The sequence below is a fragment of the Clupea harengus genome, chromosome 25 (genome assembly GCF_900700415.2).
Source record: "Clupea harengus chromosome 25, Ch_v2.0.2, whole genome shotgun sequence".
In the NCBI taxonomy this organism is placed as follows: Eukaryota; Metazoa; Chordata; class Actinopteri; order Clupeiformes; family Clupeidae; genus Clupea; species Clupea harengus.
This window is the reverse complement of record NC_045176.1, coordinates 13,167,790-13,189,726: the sequence shown is the minus strand read 5'-3', so window position 1 is coordinate 13,189,726 and position 21,937 is coordinate 13,167,790. Positions and strand designations below refer to the sequence as shown.

Below are 21,937 nucleotides of genomic sequence, written 5' to 3'. Positions count from 1 at the left end.
TTAAGTAGGTTTTCTACTGGCGTAGTTTCGCTTTTTTGCGACGATTTTGCAAAATTCCATTCATTTTTCGATAAGATTTTTTTTCAACCAGGAAGGGTTAAATTGTTAACAATAAAAACAACAAACTTTCGGTCCACCTCCACAATATATTTTTCCACCGCAGCCATGGTTCCTGAAATGAGGAAGTAGAATGACGTCTTGTTTGACAGTCACATGCGCAAGTAAAGTACATCACATGATCAGCTGATGACTTCCCCTCTCTTGATGGGTATAGGATTTTCATCCTTCGCTTTCCCTATTCACAAGACTGAAGGATCGATATCCTTCTAGCCTTCTAAACTAGGATTTATAAAACAAATAGATTATACTTCAGAATTTGTGTTTCACATATTTGACAACAAAACTGGCGCTTTTGTTTGACTGCATTATGAACGGACACGCCATTCTCTACACCGGGGTCACTTTGGCCTTCTGGAGTACAATTCTCATCGTCGGTAAGCAGTTATTTGCACTCACAGTTTTTCTTACTAAGACAGTTCCCTTGTGAAAATGTTAAGTAGTTTGATGTAATCTTCTAGACTACAGTCGCATACCATGCAGTGTTTTCATCCTGAGAGCACAATAGTTACCAATTGGGAAGATGTTAGGTATGAAGCCACCTTGCTAACCTGTATACTGTTAGCTAGCCAGCTAACGAAGTAGCTAGATATGTCAGGTAAATCCAAAGCTTAAGCTTTCTTGCAACGTTAGAGTAATTATGTAATACATTCTTTCATGTGGCAAGTCCATGCAAAGTTTGATTTTGGACCTGCATTGACAGTATTATTAATGTTCAGAGGTGGAATAAGCTATAACGTTATAGCTGGCGAGAACGTTTGTGTCTTGAAGCTAACAATTAACGTCCATTAGATGTTCAACTATCAACATAGTGGTTAGCTGGCTAGTAATGTGTTGTAGATTTGTGATCAGCTGTAAGAATCTATTCCAAATGAATGGCTGAAAACGGCTATTTAACGTTACCTAGAGTATTACAAATAGTTAGCTACCTCTGCAGGATGATGCTAATAGATGAAATGTGGTTTGTATAAATGCATCCGAATGAAAACTGGAGAACACGGGAAATCTTACGGGAATTATTTTTTGCTGATTTAAATGCTGATAATTAAAAACTGACGTTAGAGCCCAAGTTCCCATCGTCTGGTGAACTTCCACACACACCCTCCACAAAACATTGTCATTTTCTTGCCAAATATTTGGCTTAGGCTAACTCAAATAGATACGAAGGCCGCCCGCGTCGAGGGGGTGCTGCTGATGGTGGTATTATGATTGATTCAATCCAGCAAAATAGTCTCCATCATGCCACTCCATTAGTTACATTAATGTTCAGCTGTTCAGGTTTGTACATTTGTTATTAACTAACGTGACTGCCTTTTTTTTTCCAGGAATATGCTACACAATATTTGACCTGGGATTTCGCTTTGATGTTGCATGGTAAGGACTTTTTGCATTCTATAACTTTATATTGGCTTTGTGTTTGTTCATCTCATGTTCTCCAATACATTTCTTGTGGAACCAACTTCGTTGAATCTCATGTTGTGTTTCTTTTGTAGGTTTTTGACAGAGACATCTCCTTTTATGTGGGCAAGCCTTGGGATTGGCCTAGCCATTTCCCTCTCTGTCGTCGGGGCAGCCTGGTGAGACTATATCTTACTTCCCTTTTCTAAAATTATTTTATGGAACTCATGATGAACCTGGAACTTTTGGAACTGATTTGGAAATCAGTAGATGTGGAAATAATGTGCACTCCTTGGTCTCCGAATTCTGTTTGCTTTACACTGTGTCTCAGCCACCACTACAGCTTAATGCCGTGATTCTAATCCATACATTTACATTTAGTCATTTAGTAGACGCTTATATCCAAAGCGACGTACAAAGGAGAGAACAATCAAGCTACTTTCAAGTATACTTCAAGTAAACTTTTTGTTAAATTCAGTGAGTTGCTCCTTGCCGTTCTCTAGCTCTGCGTTCAGTGTGGGTGCTCAAAAAAACTCCGATGTTCAAACACAGTCCTGGCTCTGTAGATGGAAAATAAACACAGAAGTTTAATTTACAGGGTGATGCTTTGCAATATGTTTGTAGTTGTTTTTATGTATACCCAGTTTTGCATTACTGCTTATGGCTGTGATTAGTAGTTACATGACAATAGGAGAGAATGCACCAGCAGTCAGTCTAAGACGACCTGACACAGTAGTGTGAACATAAGCATGACAAAGTCTTGCAAGGTGAACATCATGTTTCATCCTGTGATCATTTTAACAAAATGTAATAAGGATCACTATAAATAGCAATGTTTTAATAAAAAATATTTGGCATGGCCCTATGCATGCATGCATGCATGCATGCATGCATGCATATATATTTATTCAGTGGCTTTGGAGACAGTGTACTGAAGTTTATGTGAAAGCAGACAGCAGCTGTGACAGCATATCAAGAAATACCAGTCAAGCGTGAAGATGGTATCTGTGACTTACTACGTGTTCTTATAGGGGCATTTACATCACTGGATCCAGCATCATTGGGGGTGGTGTCAAAGCCCCCAGAATTAAAACCAAGAATCTTGTCAGGTATGCTCACTCTTTTTTTTTTTGTGTGTGTATGGTAAAGTTGTAGTGAAAGAGTGAAAGTTTTAAAGCTGATTTTAAAACTTGTGTGAAATAACTTTTAAAATATTTTTCCACAGCATCATTTTCTGTGAAGCTGTTGCTATCTATGGAATTATTATGGCTATTGTCATTAGCAACATGGCAGAGGTGAGTTTTATGAAGGTCTCTGGATTTAATGTTGGCGTTGCTTGCCACGTTTTGAGTGACACTTTGAAATTTGATTCGAGTGCCACAGCGTCCGTACAGAGGCGCATCTATAGGGATCCAATTCAATTGGAATCGCATTTCAAACCACCTCCAAATGTGGTTTGGATCCGATTTGCTAAATTTTGTAAAAAAAAATAAATAAATGATACAATATGGATATGCCAAAAAACAGATTTGGGCTGACAGGCTGAACTAGGCCTGTGCAAACTAAGGTTAAACCAGGTTTACCACAGTTAGGTTGCTTACCTAAAATGAACGCAGGAAGTCTTGAAGTGGGATTTAGTGTACTCCTGGAGGGCTAGGTGTGACTTAGGCACTTTGGGTCACACTGCACTGTGACTTAGCTAGCAAGCTACTAAGCTAGATCAGCAAAGACTGTTGTTAAGCCATAATAGTAATGTTACATGTTCATGTTACAAGCTACATGTTCATTGCACAAAATGATGGCCGATCAATAAACATAGCTTTCTTCAGGAAGAATTGGCAAACTGATGGCCTCTCTCTCTCTCTCTCTCTCTCTCTCTCTGTCTCTCTGTTCTCTCACTTTTTGTGGACCGTTTGTCTAAAATCTTTGATGTTGCCGTCATAGCTGTACTCTAGAGAGTAGAGTGGGGCTGGCGGTTGAGTTACAGCAAAGGAAGCACTAATCTTGATTTTGCGATTTAGGCATTTTTCCACATTGTTCAGAAAATTCTAATTATTCAAATTAATTTGATGTATTGCCAGCCCTATGTCATACCAATAATTGATTTCAAAGCTGAAAATATAATTGTGCTATCAAGTCTTCTAGGAGGAGAGATAACCTGATGTCGGGGTGGTCTGAACCACTCCATTGTTGGAAGATTTAATGGATTGTCACTACTTACTATCATCATTCTATTCATGTCATGTCATGGAAAATAATGTGGTGATATCCATGTATTTCCTCTTTTGCAGAACTTCAGTGGCACCACACCAGAAACCATTGGAGCAAGGAACTACCAAGCAGGTAGAGGAAATGACCTCAGTTAGTTGGAGAAGAAGAACGTTCCTTTTGAAAAAAAATGGGCAGCCTTAATTATGTATTTTATTTTAATTTTTTTTGAACAGGTTACTCCATGTTTGGTGCTGGTCTTACTGTCGGCTTCTCAAACCTCTTCTGTGGCATCTGTGTTGGTATCGTTGGTAGCGGGGCTGCCTTGGCAGATGCGCAAAATGCCAGTCTCTTTGTCAAAATCCTCATTGTGGAAATCTTTGGCAGTGCCATTGGTCTGTTTGGAGTCATTGTGGCCATCTTGCAGGTAACTTGCTTTCTAGGGAGAACAAATATTGTGGTTGTTATCCTGTAGTTGTATTAACACTTAAATTAGAAGGTAATTGCTGTCTATTAGTGTATTTCATTAAGTCAGTGTCATGTGGAATTTATGGAATTCCAAACGTGCTAAATAGAGACTTACTTTGATATAGGAAGACATAGCAAGCTCCTATTAATGCTTTTTATGTCACATTTGTTGTTTTTTGTTTTTACAGACATCAAAAGTAAAAATGGGAGACTAGAAGAGAGGTCACTATGAGGTTCCATGGAGGACGAGCTACAGAGGTGCAAAAGACGGAGTGTGTAAATATAGTAAATTATTTAAATGTCATTTTTCTTCTGTCTGTGATTTATTTTTCTTTGTACATTTTTAACCATCATTTGCTGAACAGTGACATGTTTGTCTCGAAGAAGTGCAAAACCTGTGGGTAATTTACTGGTCCTAGGGGTGGAATCCTTTTCCAAATCTAAAAGAATGAAAGCGCACATTAATTGATGAAGCAAATAAATAGCCATCTTCCACCTGTAAGATTAAGACAAGATATTAAATGGGTGAAAATTGCTATATATTTTTAATGTGAAGACTACTTAAATATTCTGCATGATCTTTTATTTGAAAGTTAAATGGAATGTCTCACGATAATGTGCTTTTTGAGTCTATTTGGGTAAGAATATATATATATATATATATGATGGTACATATGTGAAAATCTTGTATAATTTACTGTATGTGGTGTTCTGTACTGTATATGAAAGTGAGAGGTGCAACAAAGTGGTGATCCCCATTGGATGGTGTAAAATACAGTATTCAGTTCCATTGTATGCATAAATGTGATAACAAAGTGAATACTATTTTCAAAGTCAGTAACCCAGCTACAGTATTTTTTTTTTTTTCTGGCTCCCTGAGCAACTTCCATTCTTTCCTAAATTGTGTAGAGTAATGTGCACAGGAGTTGTAGAAGACTGCAGTTTTTTTTGAGACAAATGCAATTTCAAATAACCTGCTTGAAAGAGGCTTTTTCTCTGAATGTTTGTAAGGTCAGTCTTCTGTGTCTGTCTGTGAAGTCCCCATTTCGAGTGGCACTCTTCAGTTACTGGTTGGTTAAAAACTAAAGGATATTGTAATCTATCGTGTGGGTGTACATACACGTAATGTGTGTGTGTGTGTGTGTGTATGTGTGTATATATACACACACACACACAAAAAGGGCAGGTGTTTATTTCTAAAGCATGGTAGTGTCCACCATTCCAGTTCTGTTTTATTTTTAACCCTTTCGTCCCCACAGTGTATTATGGGCACACAATCGACTTCATATTCTTAATTCCTTATGTAAAATAAACACAAAACCATATCCCAGGTCAATCTGTATTCTATGGTTGAGTTCAAGTTGGTTCTGCTACTGCACGACCACACGCCCCTCTCCCCTGGCCCGTTTGCCATCTATCTTTCTTTGTGGCACTTACAAAGCTTCCATGGTCTTTGTTGGATCTTCACCCTTGTCAGGGACACTAGTCATACATGTCAACTTATACAGATTGCCTGTAAATTATACAGCTTTCCCCCCATGCAACTTTCTTATGGATGTATACCTGAAATCATATGGATTTTAACGCCCCACTTCCGGACCTCACAGATTTTCTATGGACTTTCCAGATTGTTCCAGAGGGTTTTACAGTTGGGCGACCGAAGGGGTTGACATGTACATGTACTGTGGTTCACAGCTTGACTTAGGAATCACCGGTCCCATTTTTTTTTACAGACACTTAGAAGAGTAGTACAGTCGACCAGTTTGCCTTCTGTTTGGTTTTTGTATTTTCTGTGTCTGTGAGTGTGTGAAAAATGTTTGAATTTTTTTTTTTGTCACCGTTTTCAGTAATAAGTTGACAGACATAGAAGAGAAATTTGCTCTCCTTGTGGATATGTACCAACGATATCTTTGCCCTCTCAAATATACATGGCTGGAAGAAGCTCAGTTGCGTGTTGACCTTTTTTTTTGTTGTTGTCTCCTTATTTTAGCCCCAAGAGTTCTGGTTTTTTTTTTCTTACACATTCCATTACCGTCCTCATAGCAAAAGTCAACGCTGCTCTACATGCCTGTGGAGGCGGTCAGAACACAGGCTTCCTTCTGGAGGAGGGGATTGTGCTTATGGCCGTGCAATCTTTCCGAGCCTCTTAATTGATTATCCTAATTGTGTGAAGGATCTCCAAGACCATCATCGGTAGTCTTAGTTAGATGCTCTCCAGGAACTGAAGATAGGCCTCCCACCCTTTTTTTAAATGTGGCTGTTTGCTCTGTGGTTGTGGTGATCCCATTGTTTTGATGTGTAAAAGTGAATCCTCTTGGTTCCCTAACTGTCCTTGAACAAAATTAAAAAAACTGGTGAAATCAAGACCTTGGTCTTTCTGTTATAGAGTTTTCATGACATCAGCCTTCAATATTTAGATATGCTTCCTCATCAGCCAGTAGGATGTAGGAAATGAAAGGAATGTAGAGGACATACTGAACACTCACACATGTATTGGTAATGACATTCTTGTGCATTATACATTATGCTTTGCAAATAAATCCAGTAACATTTAGTTTTATACACATGAGTAAGGTGACAGATGGCATAAGTGACTTGCAGAGGTCATCTGATATGTCGCAGTTTAGCAGTGGTTGTGTTCTATGACAATGGCACAGTCATTTGGCATATTCAAATGGCTTTGCACTCCTCTTCCTCTTCCACAACCTAGAAAAGCCACACCTTTTCTCCTTGTAAGACCAGTAGGATGTCCTTGTTTGACACAATGCATTTCGTTCCTTGTTCAACAACACTGAAGTGTATCCCAACTTGTCAAACATAGTGACAGGTTAACAGCAGGGTTGTTCTTGTCTGGCTCAATTAAATTAGATATTTACATTATTACTTGCTATATTGTTTTGTTTACATGTAAGATCTGTTTTTTCAGAGGTTGTGACCAGCATTGAACATCAGCAATATCTCAACATTCTCACTAGAGGGCAGCAGAGTACTTTTGCTGGCAGTTCAGACCACATAGCGGTCGAAAGGTATACAGGAATACATGTACTACTATTCAGTGTGTGTAGTTGTACATATGAAATGCCAAGTGTACATCAACACAATAAAACCTTACCAAATAATTAAAATCTGCGTCAAAACTCTCTAGATGCCACCTGGTCAGGCAAACAAGTAGGTAACTGTCAGAACATATTTTACACAGACCACATTGCAAGTTTGAATGGTAATTCCTTCTATAGATATCTGTGTAGGCATTATGTATCATTCGTTGGTATGTTGACAGTAGGTCACTTGTGGCTTTACAAAAAGCCACTAAAAGATCAAAACTGCATCCACCACAACTCCAAACCAGGGTTTCCTCCTGGCACCACTCCTATTTTCATCACCATTGTTTGGGTAAAAAAATCATTGAAGACCAATATGAGGATCGGATCCTCCTATCACCAACTGGTGCATGTCAAGACATTGTGTGTCACATTCACATTCTGAAATTCTCATGCCTCACTGGATTTCATATACAGTATGAGGCAACTGTCAATGACCTACCTGATATCATCCTCTGATCTTCCTCTAGAGGCTCTTATCAACAGTATCATTCACTCTCTCTCACACACACACACACACACACACACACACTACATAGGACATCCTCTTTCTGGTACAAAGACTGCTTAACTTTATTTGTATGAGGTTATCACAAAGTGTTTTTTTTTTGTTTACCCCTGCAGTTAGAGCTCTTAAATATATATCACCCCCTAAAAAAAAAGAAAAATACAATAAAAATAACTCGGATTACACCATTCAAACCGTGGTGACGGTGCTTACATTTAATTGTATTCTTTTAATGAACAAAATGGGCACATTACACAAAAATACAAGATTATTGCAGCCAAATCCATATATGATAATCAAACGTTGAAACATCGATGATATGTGCGCTGTACCTTAAATATAGGTTACTCTCTGACCACATACACTGTGAAGTCACATGACAAAACAATATATAAAGTGTGCGTTCAAATTTGGTTTTAAAACAGCAACAATTAAGAAAATGCTGACATTGAGTTCTGAAAACACATTTCGGGCTGATGTGGCAATGAACATCATATAACATCGGTCACATTTATTCTCTGGAAATGACCTGATCAATTCATTTTGGGATTTAGACTGAAAACAGTGGCTGGCAAGGCTTTCATACTGTCTTGCGGTGGAATAGGCTACTCTGATGACGTTTGAACCATCCGACTCTCCGTACCAGAAAGAAACGACAGCCTCCAGTGGCTGTATTATTTGTCCTCATATCAAGCTTATGAGCAAATATGTAATGCCTACCAGGAATTCGCGGAAAAATATATAGTTGATTTGAAGGTAGTACTAATATACTGCTTAAAGAAGATGAGGGAGCCATTTGAACTGTCTGTTATTTTCCAAGACGTTTTGATGCTTGTGCAGGGCTTCACAAAAAATGAATTTACCGATACCATCATCTGTTGGAAATAACGGTATCGCGCTGCTTTATTGCGTTGGTATTATGTAGCTTTATACTGCATAATCTATGCATTTTCCAGCCCTTAAAGCTTTTCGGCTGAACTGACAGTCTGGTATTTTGATAGTCTGCTGAACACCAACAAAGAAATGCATCCATAAGAAGATAATTGGTGCTCTGGCTCGCTTGTTATCACGAGGTAAGAATTGCCATAAGCTTTTTTTGCCGCCTGGTTTAGCCTATGCAATGTTTGTGTAACGTTTGCTATGGTCTTTTGCATCTCTTTATTATTTGAGATAGACTATACGCTGCCTGCCATTTTGATTCATTGGTAGTCTGGTATTGGTAGGTAGACTATATTGCACTGAACAACGCTACAGTCGGAATTTCAATTTATGATTAATCTTTTAAAATTCTGGTTAAGTTGGGTGATTGTGTTGGTAAAATTACCAATCTGTAACTCTTTGGTCAATCAGTGTAATTACCAAGGTCCGTACATACATTGAGGACATGTGTGCACACTGCACAGTCGGAGCATCTCTTCGTTTTTCGCTTTTCTTTGTCACAATTGCAGTGTACTCGCAACTGCTAAACCATGCACTGCTTCTATGTCATCGTCCGCGTGGTGCACAGATAGATGGAATGGCTTTACGACCCTTTTCTGTAAAAAAGAAGAGGTGATGTTTTCAGTTGTGCTTCATGTCGGCTAGGTAGTAGTCTCTCAACGGCTGTCTATCCATGTTAATGTCCTGCAATTTATTTGCAATTAGGCTATAGACTACGCAACTCCGGTACATGATGTTCCCAGTGTCTTTCATTAGAAAAGGGTATGGGCTACACCACAATGGACAATTATGACTACCTCACTCTGCGTCCCATTCGCATTTTTTTTTTTTTCGAACTGCGTAATTTCAATATGTAAACCTATTCTGATTCTTTACATTACTATTTTGGGTGACCTGCCCTATAGGTCTTAATTTACTCCAAAATACTGTGGCCACCTGGTCATAGAGTAACCCTGCAGCTAAGATAAGAACTAAAAACGGCGCTTCCTGACGCGATGCAGTGGAGCTGGAACCTTTCGTTGTTCCTGACACAATACTTTATGACAGTTCCCATCCAGCCACCCTTGCATCCTCGTTTTGAGTATGGCATGACCTGGTATTCCAACTGAGAGTACATCTTATACTAGTATAATGGTATTGTTGCCTAATTGTGCAGCGAAACTACACAGAGGAAGTGGCATTTCAGCACATCTCATTGCTGCCAGAATAAGTTAGTAAAATTCTGGGTTGGACCGTTGTAACTGAAGCTGGTACCACTATCCAGTTGACTCCATTCCTTCTAGACACCACTGTCTGCCACACCATATGTGTCTGCCACACTTGATCTGCACATCTAAGATTAATGCCACTGTTAAAGCAAACAGCAATTTGCAACACCATTTCTGGGAAGCAAAAATGCAAGTCATGGTTTATTCTTTATATCCTCTTACTTAGACTTAGAACAGATTAATTGGCTAGTAGATAAGAAGGAAAGCATGGAAACGGGAAGAACCAGCTATGACGTGGGTCAAGATGTTTCTGCTTCAAGGGTCCCTCTACAGCCAATCCTATTAACGACACTCTGTACTCTGCATTAGTCTGCAGTTCATTTGAATCCTTAAACCAACTCCCACAACAAGAGTAGGCAGTAGAACTGCCACCCTTTCCTTATTATGTATATATTAAAAAAAAAAAACTCCAGCATTATCCACATTACATTTGTGAGATACTGGCACTTGCATATAATGTACGTATATTATTACTTATTCATCAAGCGCTGTGTGGCCTCTATGGAGGCTCATGGCTGGATGGTGCAACTGCTGTGAGAAGAATACTGTCAGTCTGCGCTGTGGGGTGCTTGTGTAGTAGCTCTGGACCCTCTGCATACAAATCACTGGTGCATAGGGAACTGGGACTGGGACTGGGCCTGAGCAGGTAACCGGCAGCTGGAGGATTCCCTCCTTTTCTCCCTCCCTCTCTCCCTCCCTTTCCAACTTGACTCACAATGTTTTATTTGCAAAAGCACTCACTGTACAGATAAATGATAGAATAGACGTTATTGTGAGTCATGGCACTGGCAATATTTGCAGATAATTGATGTAATAACTGAGATTATAATCAATTTGAAAAACAATGAATATAACAGGAACACTGAATGACTGTCAGTAATTGTTGCCACGGTCAGTTGAACAATCGAATTGGCAACTCAGATTTTGATTTGAATGATATTTATGGTTTGATTTGAATGATATTTAACACTAATTATGGTTCTAACGGAATGGCAGGCAGAGCTTTTTCTCATGCAGCCAGTGGCAGCACATGCTCATTTCCCCCCTATAAGGAATTTATTCATCCACTTTTCCTACTTATTTGTTTAATTCTTTCTCCAGTAACCTATTCCTACTTTATATCACTTTTGCATTCTTGTTTTGGTCACTTGATTATTATTGCTTATGAGGATATGGTTGTTCTTCATAAAACTCTGTGAAACATTTTATGACCAGATAGATAGGGGCTTCGATAGACTTCTTCTGTTGGCCATATGAATTTATTCAGTTGAATTGACTGTTGAAAGGTTGGAAGGAATTGATGAGATTGATGAGCTCCACCCTACCAGTTGGCTCTGAGGATTTTTTCTCTCTCTCTCTCTCTCTCTCCCTTTTTCTCTCTCTCTCCCTGACATTCTCTCTTTCTACATCAGACAATAAACAGGGTGTGGGATGAATTCTTAATTTCTTGATGGTTTGTAATGTGTACCTCAAATTGCTCTACTTCAGATTGGTGACTGAGGAGTGTTTCACAAGCGGTATTGGGATTTGTTGTCATGGGAACAGAGACTCCAGCGACAAAGGTGGTGCTGCCAAGTAGGCTGCTTTTGTTTTCATCTATTCACCACCTCCCCAGTGGCCTTGAGATTCCTTCTCCCTCAGTGTTTAAAGAGGACGACCGCCTGTGTACGATGATTTGGAAAAATACAGTGCAGTTTAAGTTACCTTGTTCTCTGTGCTTCGCTAGGATATCAGTGCGAAAAGGGTTTATATAGTGTTAGGGTAGAATGCCCCAGAAACCTCCATTAGACCCACTGCTCTAATGCATCCTTGAGCAGTGGAGGAGTTTAATTTGTTTGTTGGCTTAAGATGGGGATGAGGAGGAGCGGGTGATGGAGCAGGCTGAGGCAAGGTTTAGTCCAAGGATCAAGGCTGTACAGCTTAGATCAGTTCTGGAGAGATGCCATAGAGGCTCTGCGTGTGTTATGTGTTGTCACGCAAACTGCACTTGAACAGAAGCAGCCCCAAGAGCAGGGGGACTGTTTATTGTTCGTAACTGTTTTTGCGTGAAAGGTGAAAGTGCTAGTTTGAATGGATTTTGAATGATTGTGCTCTTTTGTGTGTGTTATTTGTCTGACGTCTCAAAGGAGCCTGATGTCTGAAAGCTCTTTTGAGTGGGTGTTAGTACGAAGGCGTGAAGCTAATTGCAGAAAAGAATCAAATAATGTATACATCAAATTGTGAAGTGTGATTCAATATTTAGCTGGTTATCCTTCCCCGCATTTTCAACAGTATTGACACTGAGAGATGAGTAATACATGCAATTGTATAAAGTTCATCCATCAATCTCCTGAGCCCAGTTGTGACGCTATGAGCTTTCATGTATATCAGTCATCCTTTCAAAGTGTTTACAGTTACAAGTCAGTTACTTAAATAATGAAATGCCACAATATTAGTTACCTTTTCACAGGACATCTTTATTTATGAACTTGCTACTTAACTGCAAAAATAAAAGTCAACACCCTTGAGGATAATTTTTGGCCCTATGCTTTCTGCCATCTTCCATTCAATCCCACTGTTTAATACCCACTCTTTCCCTAAAGACAATGTTGCCTATGGCACCTTTAATCTTACCGAATTACAGATGTTAGATGCATTGTATGCTGTATTTCATACTTCAGCAGCAGCATTGCTCAGCTATAAAGTATGGCATGTAATGGAATAGCTAATGTTTCCAAAATGGTGGAGTTATTATTTGTAGTATATCTTGTAAAATTGATTTAGTTTCACAGATTTGTTGGGAGTTAGATATTTATTGTACAAGTAAGGGGAGCCAAGTAATGGATTTGTCTTGCTGAACCTTTGATAAAATAAACTATATTTATGTAGCAATTCAGTACACATACATTTGTGTATGTATAGACATTTAGGTTTGGAATGACCTATGGATGAATTTCACCAAATAATTTATCACTCAATTAATCCATCATTCATTTCGCACCAAGAACTGTCCAAATGGATTGATGTGGCAAACGTTTGATTGAACATTTGAAGGAGAAGTGAATTACGTTGATTATCTGAATCTGAATGGGTTGAGCTGCGGTTTATTTAGCAGAACTACTGTATCTGTTGTAGTCTGTATATTTTTGCCTTGATCTATTGAAAACAACCTAGTTATGTGTAGTTTTTTTTAATCAAATTTGATTGTACTTGTATTTCATGTAGGCCTACATTATTTACACTGCACATCAACTCTCCACGAATCACAACAACTATGCAATGAACTGCATAACTGGAATTCAATTGCTGAACAGAAGTATGAAAGTGAGGTACACACTTACTCTCTGGAGGTACCACGGCCCAGGCTGGCACCCTGCCCTGCTGGACCTGTGTGCAGTATACCTGAGGGACTTGTGCACGGTGGAGGCGGGAGTCAGAGGCCAGTGACTCAGAGCTTGGCTTCGCTCGCCCCCTGTGTGTCTGTTTATCTACTCTTTAGTCGCACGGTGATTTGACAAGCCGTGTTAATGACCCTCACTAAGCTCCCAGGGCTTTATGCCGGAATATGCCCACAGCGAGCACCGAGCGCTGGTCCGGCAGTGCATTATGCTCCTTCCCTTTTTACCACACAGTATCATATTTGGGTAAGAAAGGAGCTGCTAACCAGCTAATTACACAATCACAGCCGGACTTTGTGTTTTTTAATGAAATTGTTGACATTCAGTTTTTCTAAATGTGCCTGATCACTTAACAGTGATTCATTTGAATGCACCATGTGGTTATATGCCGTTTAAAATTGTACGTCGCAAGCAAGCCCTGCCCTGCTTTGTATCCGTAGGAAATGTGTTTGAAATAAGCCTAATTGCAGGGAAGGGGACCATGAAACTCAAGTTTCTGTGTGGAAGAAGAAGCATCAGATAGGAGCCAAATCCGTTCATCATTAATTTTACACTCCCTGCTGACTGCGTCGTAAACTCACTGTTGGATGAAGTCCGCTGTACATGTGGCGGAGGAAAATCTGTTTGTCTGGGAATGTGTCAGTGTGTTAGGTGATTCTCTGATGAATAAGCTGGAGCTGTCAGACATCAAAGCCAGGATGGCATCGCTGGGATGATAACATTCTAGTAATTCATTTCACACGAGGTGGTATGGTTCTCCATATTGTCTCTGCCTGTTTTGGTGTCCTGGCTAGAGGTCCTGCGTAAGGTGTAACGCTGGCCTGTGCAAGCCTGGCTGCACTTTGGGGTTAAGGCTGGCGGTCCAGAGCTATCAGTTGCAGCAGGGATCTCATGAATTTTGGATGAGGGGGCAAGGGAGCGGTGTGACCGTGCGTCTTGGTTGCTGGCTGGGTTGGATATCGTCCCCTAAGTACCCGCACACCGACTCACTGGTTGTTCACAGGCACGCAAACACACACAGCACAAGCACAGAGCACAGGCACACACACAAACCACACACACACACACACACACACACACACGGACACGCTGCATACCAAAAGAGGCTTTGCCAATGGAATGCACCACTAGCTCCAAAGCAAAACTACACATGTCTTTTTAATCGCAGCTTGTTCCTTGAGTTGCTTTTCCTGCTTTTTTTTTTCTTCTCGCAGCTGCATATGTCTAAAAATACAGCGTGAGGTCATCACAGTGGGCCTCGTCTCTTTGTTCAGGCTTGGTAGCTGCAGGGCTGCAAATCTAGAACTGAGCCTCTCGCTGTTCAGTCAGCCTAACACTACCCACCGGGTGGAGGTACAAGATCAGCTGTCATCTGCAGTGATTGGCCAGACGTTGAGTCTCTCTCACAATGCGAGTCTCCCACACGTTGATCTGAAGATGTCAGCTGCGATGTAGACTTGGAGTGTCGAAAAGAGATGGATGTTGGGGCTCGTGAGTGCTGCGTTTGGCAGAGACAGTCAGTCTGCAATGAAACATGAGTTCAAATGTGGCTCTGTTAGGAGAGCAGGCTTTTTGACCACAGGTGAAACACACACACACACACACACACACACACACACACTCTTTGGAGGAAGAGGAAAGGAAAGTAGAGTGCTTCAGGACAGATGTTCGTGTGAGGATATGTGTTAGTGTGTGTGCATCTATTTGTATTTGTGTGTTGTCTGTCCCCTGAAATGTGCATCCTCATTTTGCATGTGCTCTGGTGTGTGTTTGCATGAATGTGTCTGCACTACTGGGGTGTGTCTGTGTGTGCATGTTGTTATGTACATGTACATACACATCCGTACACATCGATTGTATTTTGTTTATTTTGGTTGTTTAATTAGCCTAATTACTGACACCTGCTGCGTCCTTAAGTCCTTAAGTAGATGTGAGGCTTTAATTGCAATGATGGGGAACCTGTGCAGACAAGGGGAAAAAATGGTGATGGTTTAGAGACTGTGTGAGGTATTGATAGAGTTGCTGCAGCAGGAGTTATAGGTTTGTATGGACGAATAAATACGGTGTTAAGGTACTCCAGAAATTAGTGTTTCCTCAGGCCTGAACAGCCCAGAGAGATGTGGGTTAGCGCCAGGGAGAGGTGGGTTAGCGAGGTGGGTTAGCCCTAGAGAGAGGTGGGTTAGCGCCAGAGAGAGGTGGGTTAGCGCCAGAGAGAGGTGGGTTAGCGCCAGAGAGAGGTGGGTTAGCGCCAGAGAGAGGTGGGTTAGCGCCAGAGAGAGGTGGGTTAGCGCCAGAGAGAGGTGGGTTAGCGAGGTGGGTTAGCGCCAGAGAGAGGTGGGTTAGCGCCAGAGTAACTGGGTTTTTGTGTTCGTTTTCTCTCTTGTTTTAAGCCAGCTAATCACCTGTAGCCACACTGGGAAAAGTGACTAACAGGCCACTGCATACACAAACCACACGGGGATACCAGGAGTCGGAAGCACCAGCCAGTATTTTATGGGGAAAATAGATAACAATACCTAAAAAGACTAAACAAACAAAACTAAAAGGAGTAAAACAGTGAGGGCTTTCTGTGCATGGCGAGAGTGATTGGAACGCTGTAGAAGGCCATCTTTCGGGGGGGAAAGAAGGTCAGCCTCATCTCCGTGGGGGTCCGTCAGGTGCCAAACCATTTGACTTAGGTTTGTTTTGTTTTGTCACACACACATACACATACACCCAATCACTTTAGTTACTGTTCTACTTTCCATCATTTGAGTGTATTTATGTTTAACGAGCTGGGAAAGTAGCTCGGTACATAACAATATCTTTTGTTGTGACTATGGGTCTGGGTCCATGTGCGTTTGTGTGAATGTGTACCCACTGGTGCGTGTGTGGATCTATGTCATTTTGATGTGTGTGCATGTCTGTCCAGCTGTGTATGAGGATGTATGCCCTCCGTCATGTGCATCTGAGCGAGTGTGTCTGTGTGTGTGTGTGTGTGTGTGTGTGTGTGTGTGTGTGTGTGTGTGTGTGTGTGTGTGTGTGTGTGTGTGTACAGTAGCACTGGCTGTGCACTGACATGTCTCTAGGCAGAGCCACTGGAACAGGGGTCCAGCTGTGCACCCCGAGGCAGGCAGGATGGCCAGCTTCCTCCTCAGCCTGCTGGATGTTCCAGCTGCAGGACATGACCTTTCTTCCTCTCACCTGCTTCTGCTCTGCTCTCTCCACTGCCCCCCCCCCCCCCCCCCCCCCGCCTAAATCTCCACTCCTGGACGGCTGGCACGGCCCTCTAACCACGCATTGTGCTTGCAATACCCCACTTTGCTCGTATGTATTTGTGTGACTTACTTTAAGTTGACTGGGTGCAAGTCTGTTTTCCCCTGCCAGTGTGAAGTGTGAGGTGCAATTGTGAGGGTTTATTTTGACAGCCAGTCCTTTTATTTTGAAGGTTGAACTTAAAGCAGTTCCCTTTGGATGCCACTCAACACTCCTTTCGGTAAAGAAGCAGTTAGATGCCGCAAGTGCCTTGGAGGGGGGTCCTGGCACATTGAGAAGTGTGTCAAAATGTGTCAAAAAGAGTGTGGCAGATTTGAACATAAAGCACAGAGTTTTAACGCTGCTCCAGCTACATGTTATGGTGCCATGGATACTAGGTAACACACCAAGCAAACACACCACCGCGCCTTTTTTAACACCTGTTTTGCTGTGTCTTTTCCTGATTGCCTTTGGAAGAATCCACAACCCCTAATGGCACTATCTTTAGAAGCAAATTAATAATGCAGCCGCTGATGAATAGTTTGCCACTGAACAGTCTGCTTGCTATAAAAATTTTAACACATACATGCTGTACACATTTTGTTGCCAGTTCCTTTGGACCATCTCCTCATGTCAACCTAAAAGCCTGCAGCCGAGCATCCATTAGTGTATCACAAAAGCACTGGGTGAAATATTCATCACAGTATTCCTGGCCTGTCACAGGGAAGACTCATTGCCAAAAGATGCTGACAGAATGTAGGCTCTGGTTATTGTATGGTTACGCACAGGCTCTCATCAGCCAAGGAAATACATTTAGCTCAGTTTAGGTTTACTCAGACATTGGAGCTAATATTATTGATAGGTGGCCATTATATACTTGTGTAATTGTATACAACACTTGACTGGTCTGCAGAAGCACTGCGCTAATTAGCCCTTGTTTGGGGAAATGATGGTGGTCATTGTTGCCAAAAGGCCAAATCATAATGTAAAGGAGTGTTGTTTTTATTTGACCAAGGTTTAAGTGTTTCTATCAGCGTGTTAGTTGAAGTATTGTCATGGAAGTCTAACAGAAGAGGGGAAAACCAACAAATGTCACTTTCTGTCACATTTTCTTCTGTGTGTGAAGTGCGTAGTTTGGGTAATAACTTTTACAAGGCAAGCATGCAGTCTCATTGTCAAGAGCGCAGTTTGATTCTTCATAGTGTGCCGAAAATGGGTAAATGGGAGAAGAAAGTGAAGATGCTCCCTTCTGAGTCTAGCGGCGCTTATTTCACGCCAGTATCCACATCTGTCTCTCCATCGCTCCACTTTTCCTCAGCTGTTTCTAAATCGCTCAGCGTAATGATGGCCCAGATTGTGATGTGTTCCTGTGATGTATTGATGTGAGGAAAAGCGCGGCTATTGTAAAATCTTTTTCAGTCTGCTCACATTTATGGATCAACAGCAAAGGTAGCATACTTTGTCCCACCGTGACTCATCTTTGGCATCAATGTTACCTGAATGGCATTGTAAAGATACCTCATCCCTGCGGGACAGAAAGAAACGCTTTGAGAAATTGACATCATTTTCTTGTAAGCACTTCACTCCCTCTTCTTTGTGATGGCAGGCAAAAATGACACTAAAACCAGACTCTGCTGCTCGAGTTGTCACAGACAAGTCCTCCTTGGCATGGCCAGCACGCTGTGTGTTTAAAAATAATAAAAAAAAATTATAAAAAATAAATAAATATATATATATATATACTATGTGCCCAATCCCACCCTCTCTGGTCACGGTGTGTGTCTGTGGTGTGTGTATGTGTGTGTGTGTGTGTGTGTGTGTGTGTGTGTCTGCAGATGCATAACACTGCCAGTGTGAAAGAATGCCTCCCCCTTTGCCCCAGGGTCCCTCAGTGGTCACTGAAGTGTGAAATGAGGAGGCTTTCCCCTCTGTGTCTCCTCCAGCGAGAGAGAAATTAGCTCCAGGCGGCGGACCCCAGTCTGTTTGGGTCCTCGCTCGCTCGCTCACACGCCATCCATGGACCCCCCCCTCATCTGCCTGATTGGAAAAACCCATCAACATTGAAATTGCTCACTGAAAGGTTTTGATGGCCACCCAGTGTGTCTCTAAGTCTATCCCTGCGCCAGCCCCATCAAGCCTAAAGAAAGTCATTTTCTCACCATCGCTGAGGAAATCACCATGCCTGGAGTAGACTTTATAGAGCATTTGTTTATTGCTGCTTCGTGTGTGTGTGTGTGTGTGTGTGTGTGTGCGTGCGCATGCGCTTGCTTGGAGTTGGGAGTCTCTCTTAAAGAGCAGCACTAATATTACAGTTTTGATGACTCCGTTCTCATGTTCAGCAGTGATATTTGTTTGTGCTTTTTGACTGCCATCTGTCACAATCCACAACAATAAGCAGTCTCAACCAATGCATCTGATTGACTGTCTGCTAGGTGCAAATGGCTGGTTACACACAGTAGCTGTTGGCAATTTGGATTAGCCAGGCTATTTTAATTCAAAGCGCATATGGTAATACAGTATAAGATGAAATGCTCTTCAAAAGGAACTGGCAAAATAGTCTAGCTTGTAGATAGAAGCATCTGCTGTCGAAGGCTCTCATTGAAAAACACTAGCATCTAACCAGTCATGAGGGGCAGAACCTGCCCGTCAGTCATGGCCCACCCTAACCCTAATCGTAACCCAGGTCAACCAGCAGTGCATGTCCTTGGTGGGAGGGACTTTGGTGGGAACAGTGGTAGGGGTTAATGTGTTTTTTATTTTATTTGGAAGTTTCAAAAAAGCTAACCTCAAAATTGATCACTATAGCTTTCACTGGTAACTCCAAACTTGTGTTTCAACTAGATTTTGTTGTATACAACCATATATAAAGTTGTGATCAATGACATAATATTGTGATGATGACAAACCTTACCCAGATCCTAGGTCCACCTGGTTGAAGTCGGCTATCTGTGTGTCTCTGTAGGTGACTTTGTCGAGCCGTGGCCCATGGGACTGGCACGGGTTGGAGGCTTGACGGATGCCCGTAGCCGAGCAGCGGCCACGGCCTCGACCATGACCCGGCTGATGTTGGGCCGGACCCTGGAGCGGATCTGCAAGGGCGTGCTGCTCCTGTGCCTGGTGCACTTCGTCATCATGATGATCCTCTACTTCGACGTCTACAGCCAGCGCTTCGACATCTTCAGCCGCTTCAACAACGGCCGTGGCGCCAACGCCTCCCGTGCCGCCGGGGCCCACCACTACTACTACTACAACTCCACCAGGCCCAACGCCACCTTCGCCAACTTCCTGGCCACCGCTGACCAGCTGCTGGCCAGCGGCAGACCTGAGGCCAACCACACGCCGCCCACGCCCAAGCCCATACCGCCATGCCCAGAGGTGCCCCCCGGCCTGGGTAAGAAATCCTGCCCTTGCAGATTCCCTCAACTGCAAACCGCAGTGCTGATCTTCCTGTTCATTTCCTTTTGGAAGGAATAAATTGTCAAAATACTGTTGAATACTTTGAGGAAGTTGTCAGACATCAGAATCCTGTTTGAGCTTGAACGCTGGAAGTAGATCACCCTCAGTCATGGAGGATTACTGGCTTGGTACAGGGCTTGCACTGCTGTGTGTTATTAGGTGTCTTAATAATACAGGTAAAGCAGCTTTCAAAATAGCAGAGCGTGAGAGAAAATGGGTCGATTTCCTGATGAAATGGAGTCATGAGTAGATAGATGAAGGAGAAAAGAGGGGAAAGTGTTATTAGTACAGTCCTACAGAGATGTGACCAAAGATGGTCAATACATGGACTTGCTTGTGAGTCCAGAGCGGTTTCCTTGCTGATTTAGTGAGGATTCACAGCAGACTCCAATTACTGTAAAAGCCATCATTTCTGTCTGTTTTCAAGGCAAGGGTAATATGGATTTAGTGTCAGCACTCTCCACAGTATGGTTGTATTTTATTCACAACACATCACAAGCTACGACTATCGTTCTTAAAACAGCAGTTAAGACGAGTGGTCAACAACATGCACTATTCTGACTTTAACAGAACATGAAAAGAAATAACACAGTAGGCTCTGTCTGGATTTTAGTTTTTGAACACACTCAAACTGCGTTTTTGTTTTTATTCCCATCCACTGAATCCATGTGATTTCCATTGCATTGAATGAATGTCTCATCCATGTATTTTGCCTGTGGCGCTGTAATGAATGTTTTTGCTAACTTCAGCTAAAAACTGCAGTACAGGGGAACACCTTTCCTTGAAGAATCCCCTTAATCAGCAGAAATAAAATAATAATAATAAAACACTCATTAACCTCAATGTCATTGTAAGGCATTTCAGCAGCCATAATGAGCCGTCGATTTTCTAATGAATTTGATATGGCTGCGAGCAGCATGCCTTTGCTACCCGTCTCCTTCTAATGAGTTTCAAGCAGAGCTCCTGGGGAGCCTTGGGGAGGATGCCGATTCAGAACGGTCCACACAATTTCACAGCTCTATTTTACCTCATCCACCCCCCACCGCCTCTGTCTCTCTCTGCCTCTCCATCTAACTTTTGCTCTCGCTTCCCCTCTTTCTCTCTCTTTCTCTCTCTCTCTCTCTCTCTCTATCTGTCTCTCTACCTGTCTCTCACTCTCTCCTCTGGCCCTCTCTCTGAAGTTCATCACTCTGGAACGAGCGCTTGATGGACTGGCTGTAAGCCTGATCCAGGGCCCCCACGTCCTCCAGTCTGGAGCTCAGCGCCACACTTCGTATGATGCAAGACAGTGGGGGGACAAATGGACAGACTGGACACACAGGCCTCTACATGAGATCTCTGAGTGTGGCTCCTCTACGGAGAGACGAGCGTGCAGAGGACACTTTGTGCCTCGGCCGTCTCAAGGAGAGCCCGTGTATTTGAGGTGTCGTGGGTTGGTTTGCAATTTACCATTTCAGAAAAGCAGGACCGAGTGTTTTATACACCCAACTACTTATTAGAGATGAGAACTGAGGGTTGTGTGCAAGAGACAAAGTACCAATTAATGCCAGTCTACTGACAGGGAGCACTTTTCTCCCCGCTTATCTACTAAGAATGTGCATTCAATTAAACACAGGCACAACTTAATTCACTTTTGTCACTGAAATAGAAACACTTGTTCTGCACACGTTGTGTTCTCCTTCAAGGAAACAACATATGAGTGTAGAGTAGACAAAATAGAGGAGAAAAAAGGTTAACCTTGCGGCTCTTTACGCTGAATTACTATTCCTAATAATTTTCCTTTCAGTAGATACTAGCCATTATTGACAAAGGATTGCCCAGTAGACTGTGTCCCTATGTATACTAATGCAAGAGCGAAGTGCT

The 21,937-nt window shown here is 42.1% G+C and overlaps 2 protein-coding genes across 3 annotated transcripts in view; both read left to right on the top strand.

Annotated features, from left to right (window-relative positions):
- Window positions 1-223: 223 nt before the first annotated feature.
- On the top strand, window positions 224-6,555 carry atp6v0b (ATPase H+ transporting V0 subunit b). Its single transcript, XM_012826504.3, has 8 exons — window positions 224-494; window positions 1,443-1,491; window positions 1,611-1,694; window positions 2,547-2,624; window positions 2,741-2,810; window positions 3,807-3,858; window positions 3,960-4,150; window positions 4,380-6,555. Exons 1-8 carry the CDS (start codon window positions 428-430, stop codon window positions 4,404-4,406), a joined length of 618 nt encoding a protein of 205 aa, XP_012681958.1. The 5' UTR covers window positions 224-427; the 3' UTR covers window positions 4,407-6,555.
- Window positions 6,556-8,283: 1,728 nt separating this feature from the next.
- The window catches only part of b4galt2 (UDP-Gal:betaGlcNAc beta 1,4- galactosyltransferase, polypeptide 2), a 67,816-nt gene continuing 54,162 nt past the window's right edge, over window positions 8,284-21,937 (top strand). Inside the window, exons 1-2 of one of the 2 annotated variants that reach the window (XM_031562895.2) lie at window positions 8,284-8,556; window positions 19,581-20,009. In XM_031562895.2, the coding sequence (XP_031418755.1) occupies window positions 19,604-20,009 (406 nt within the window). In that variant the 5' untranslated portion in view covers window positions 8,284-8,556; window positions 19,581-19,603. Of the gene's footprint in view, window positions 8,874-19,580; window positions 20,010-21,937 lie in introns of both variants that reach the window. The other variant, XM_031562894.2, reaches the window with a different exon arrangement.

What these genes read in the sequence shown, in the direction of transcription:
- atp6v0b (XM_012826504.3), top strand. Translation starts at nt 428, where the DNA reads ATGAACGGACACGCCATTCTCTACACCGGGGTCACTTTGGCCTTCTGG. An exon ending in TTTCGCTTTGATGTTGCATG is followed by an intron (nt 1,492 to 1,610) that starts GTAAGGACTTTT and finishes TTTCTTTTGTAG; the next exon opens with GTTTTTGACAGAGACATCTC. An exon ending in TCATTAGCAACATGGCAGAG is followed by an intron (nt 2,811 to 3,806) that starts GTGAGTTTTATG and finishes CCTCTTTTGCAG; the next exon opens with AACTTCAGTGGCACCACACC.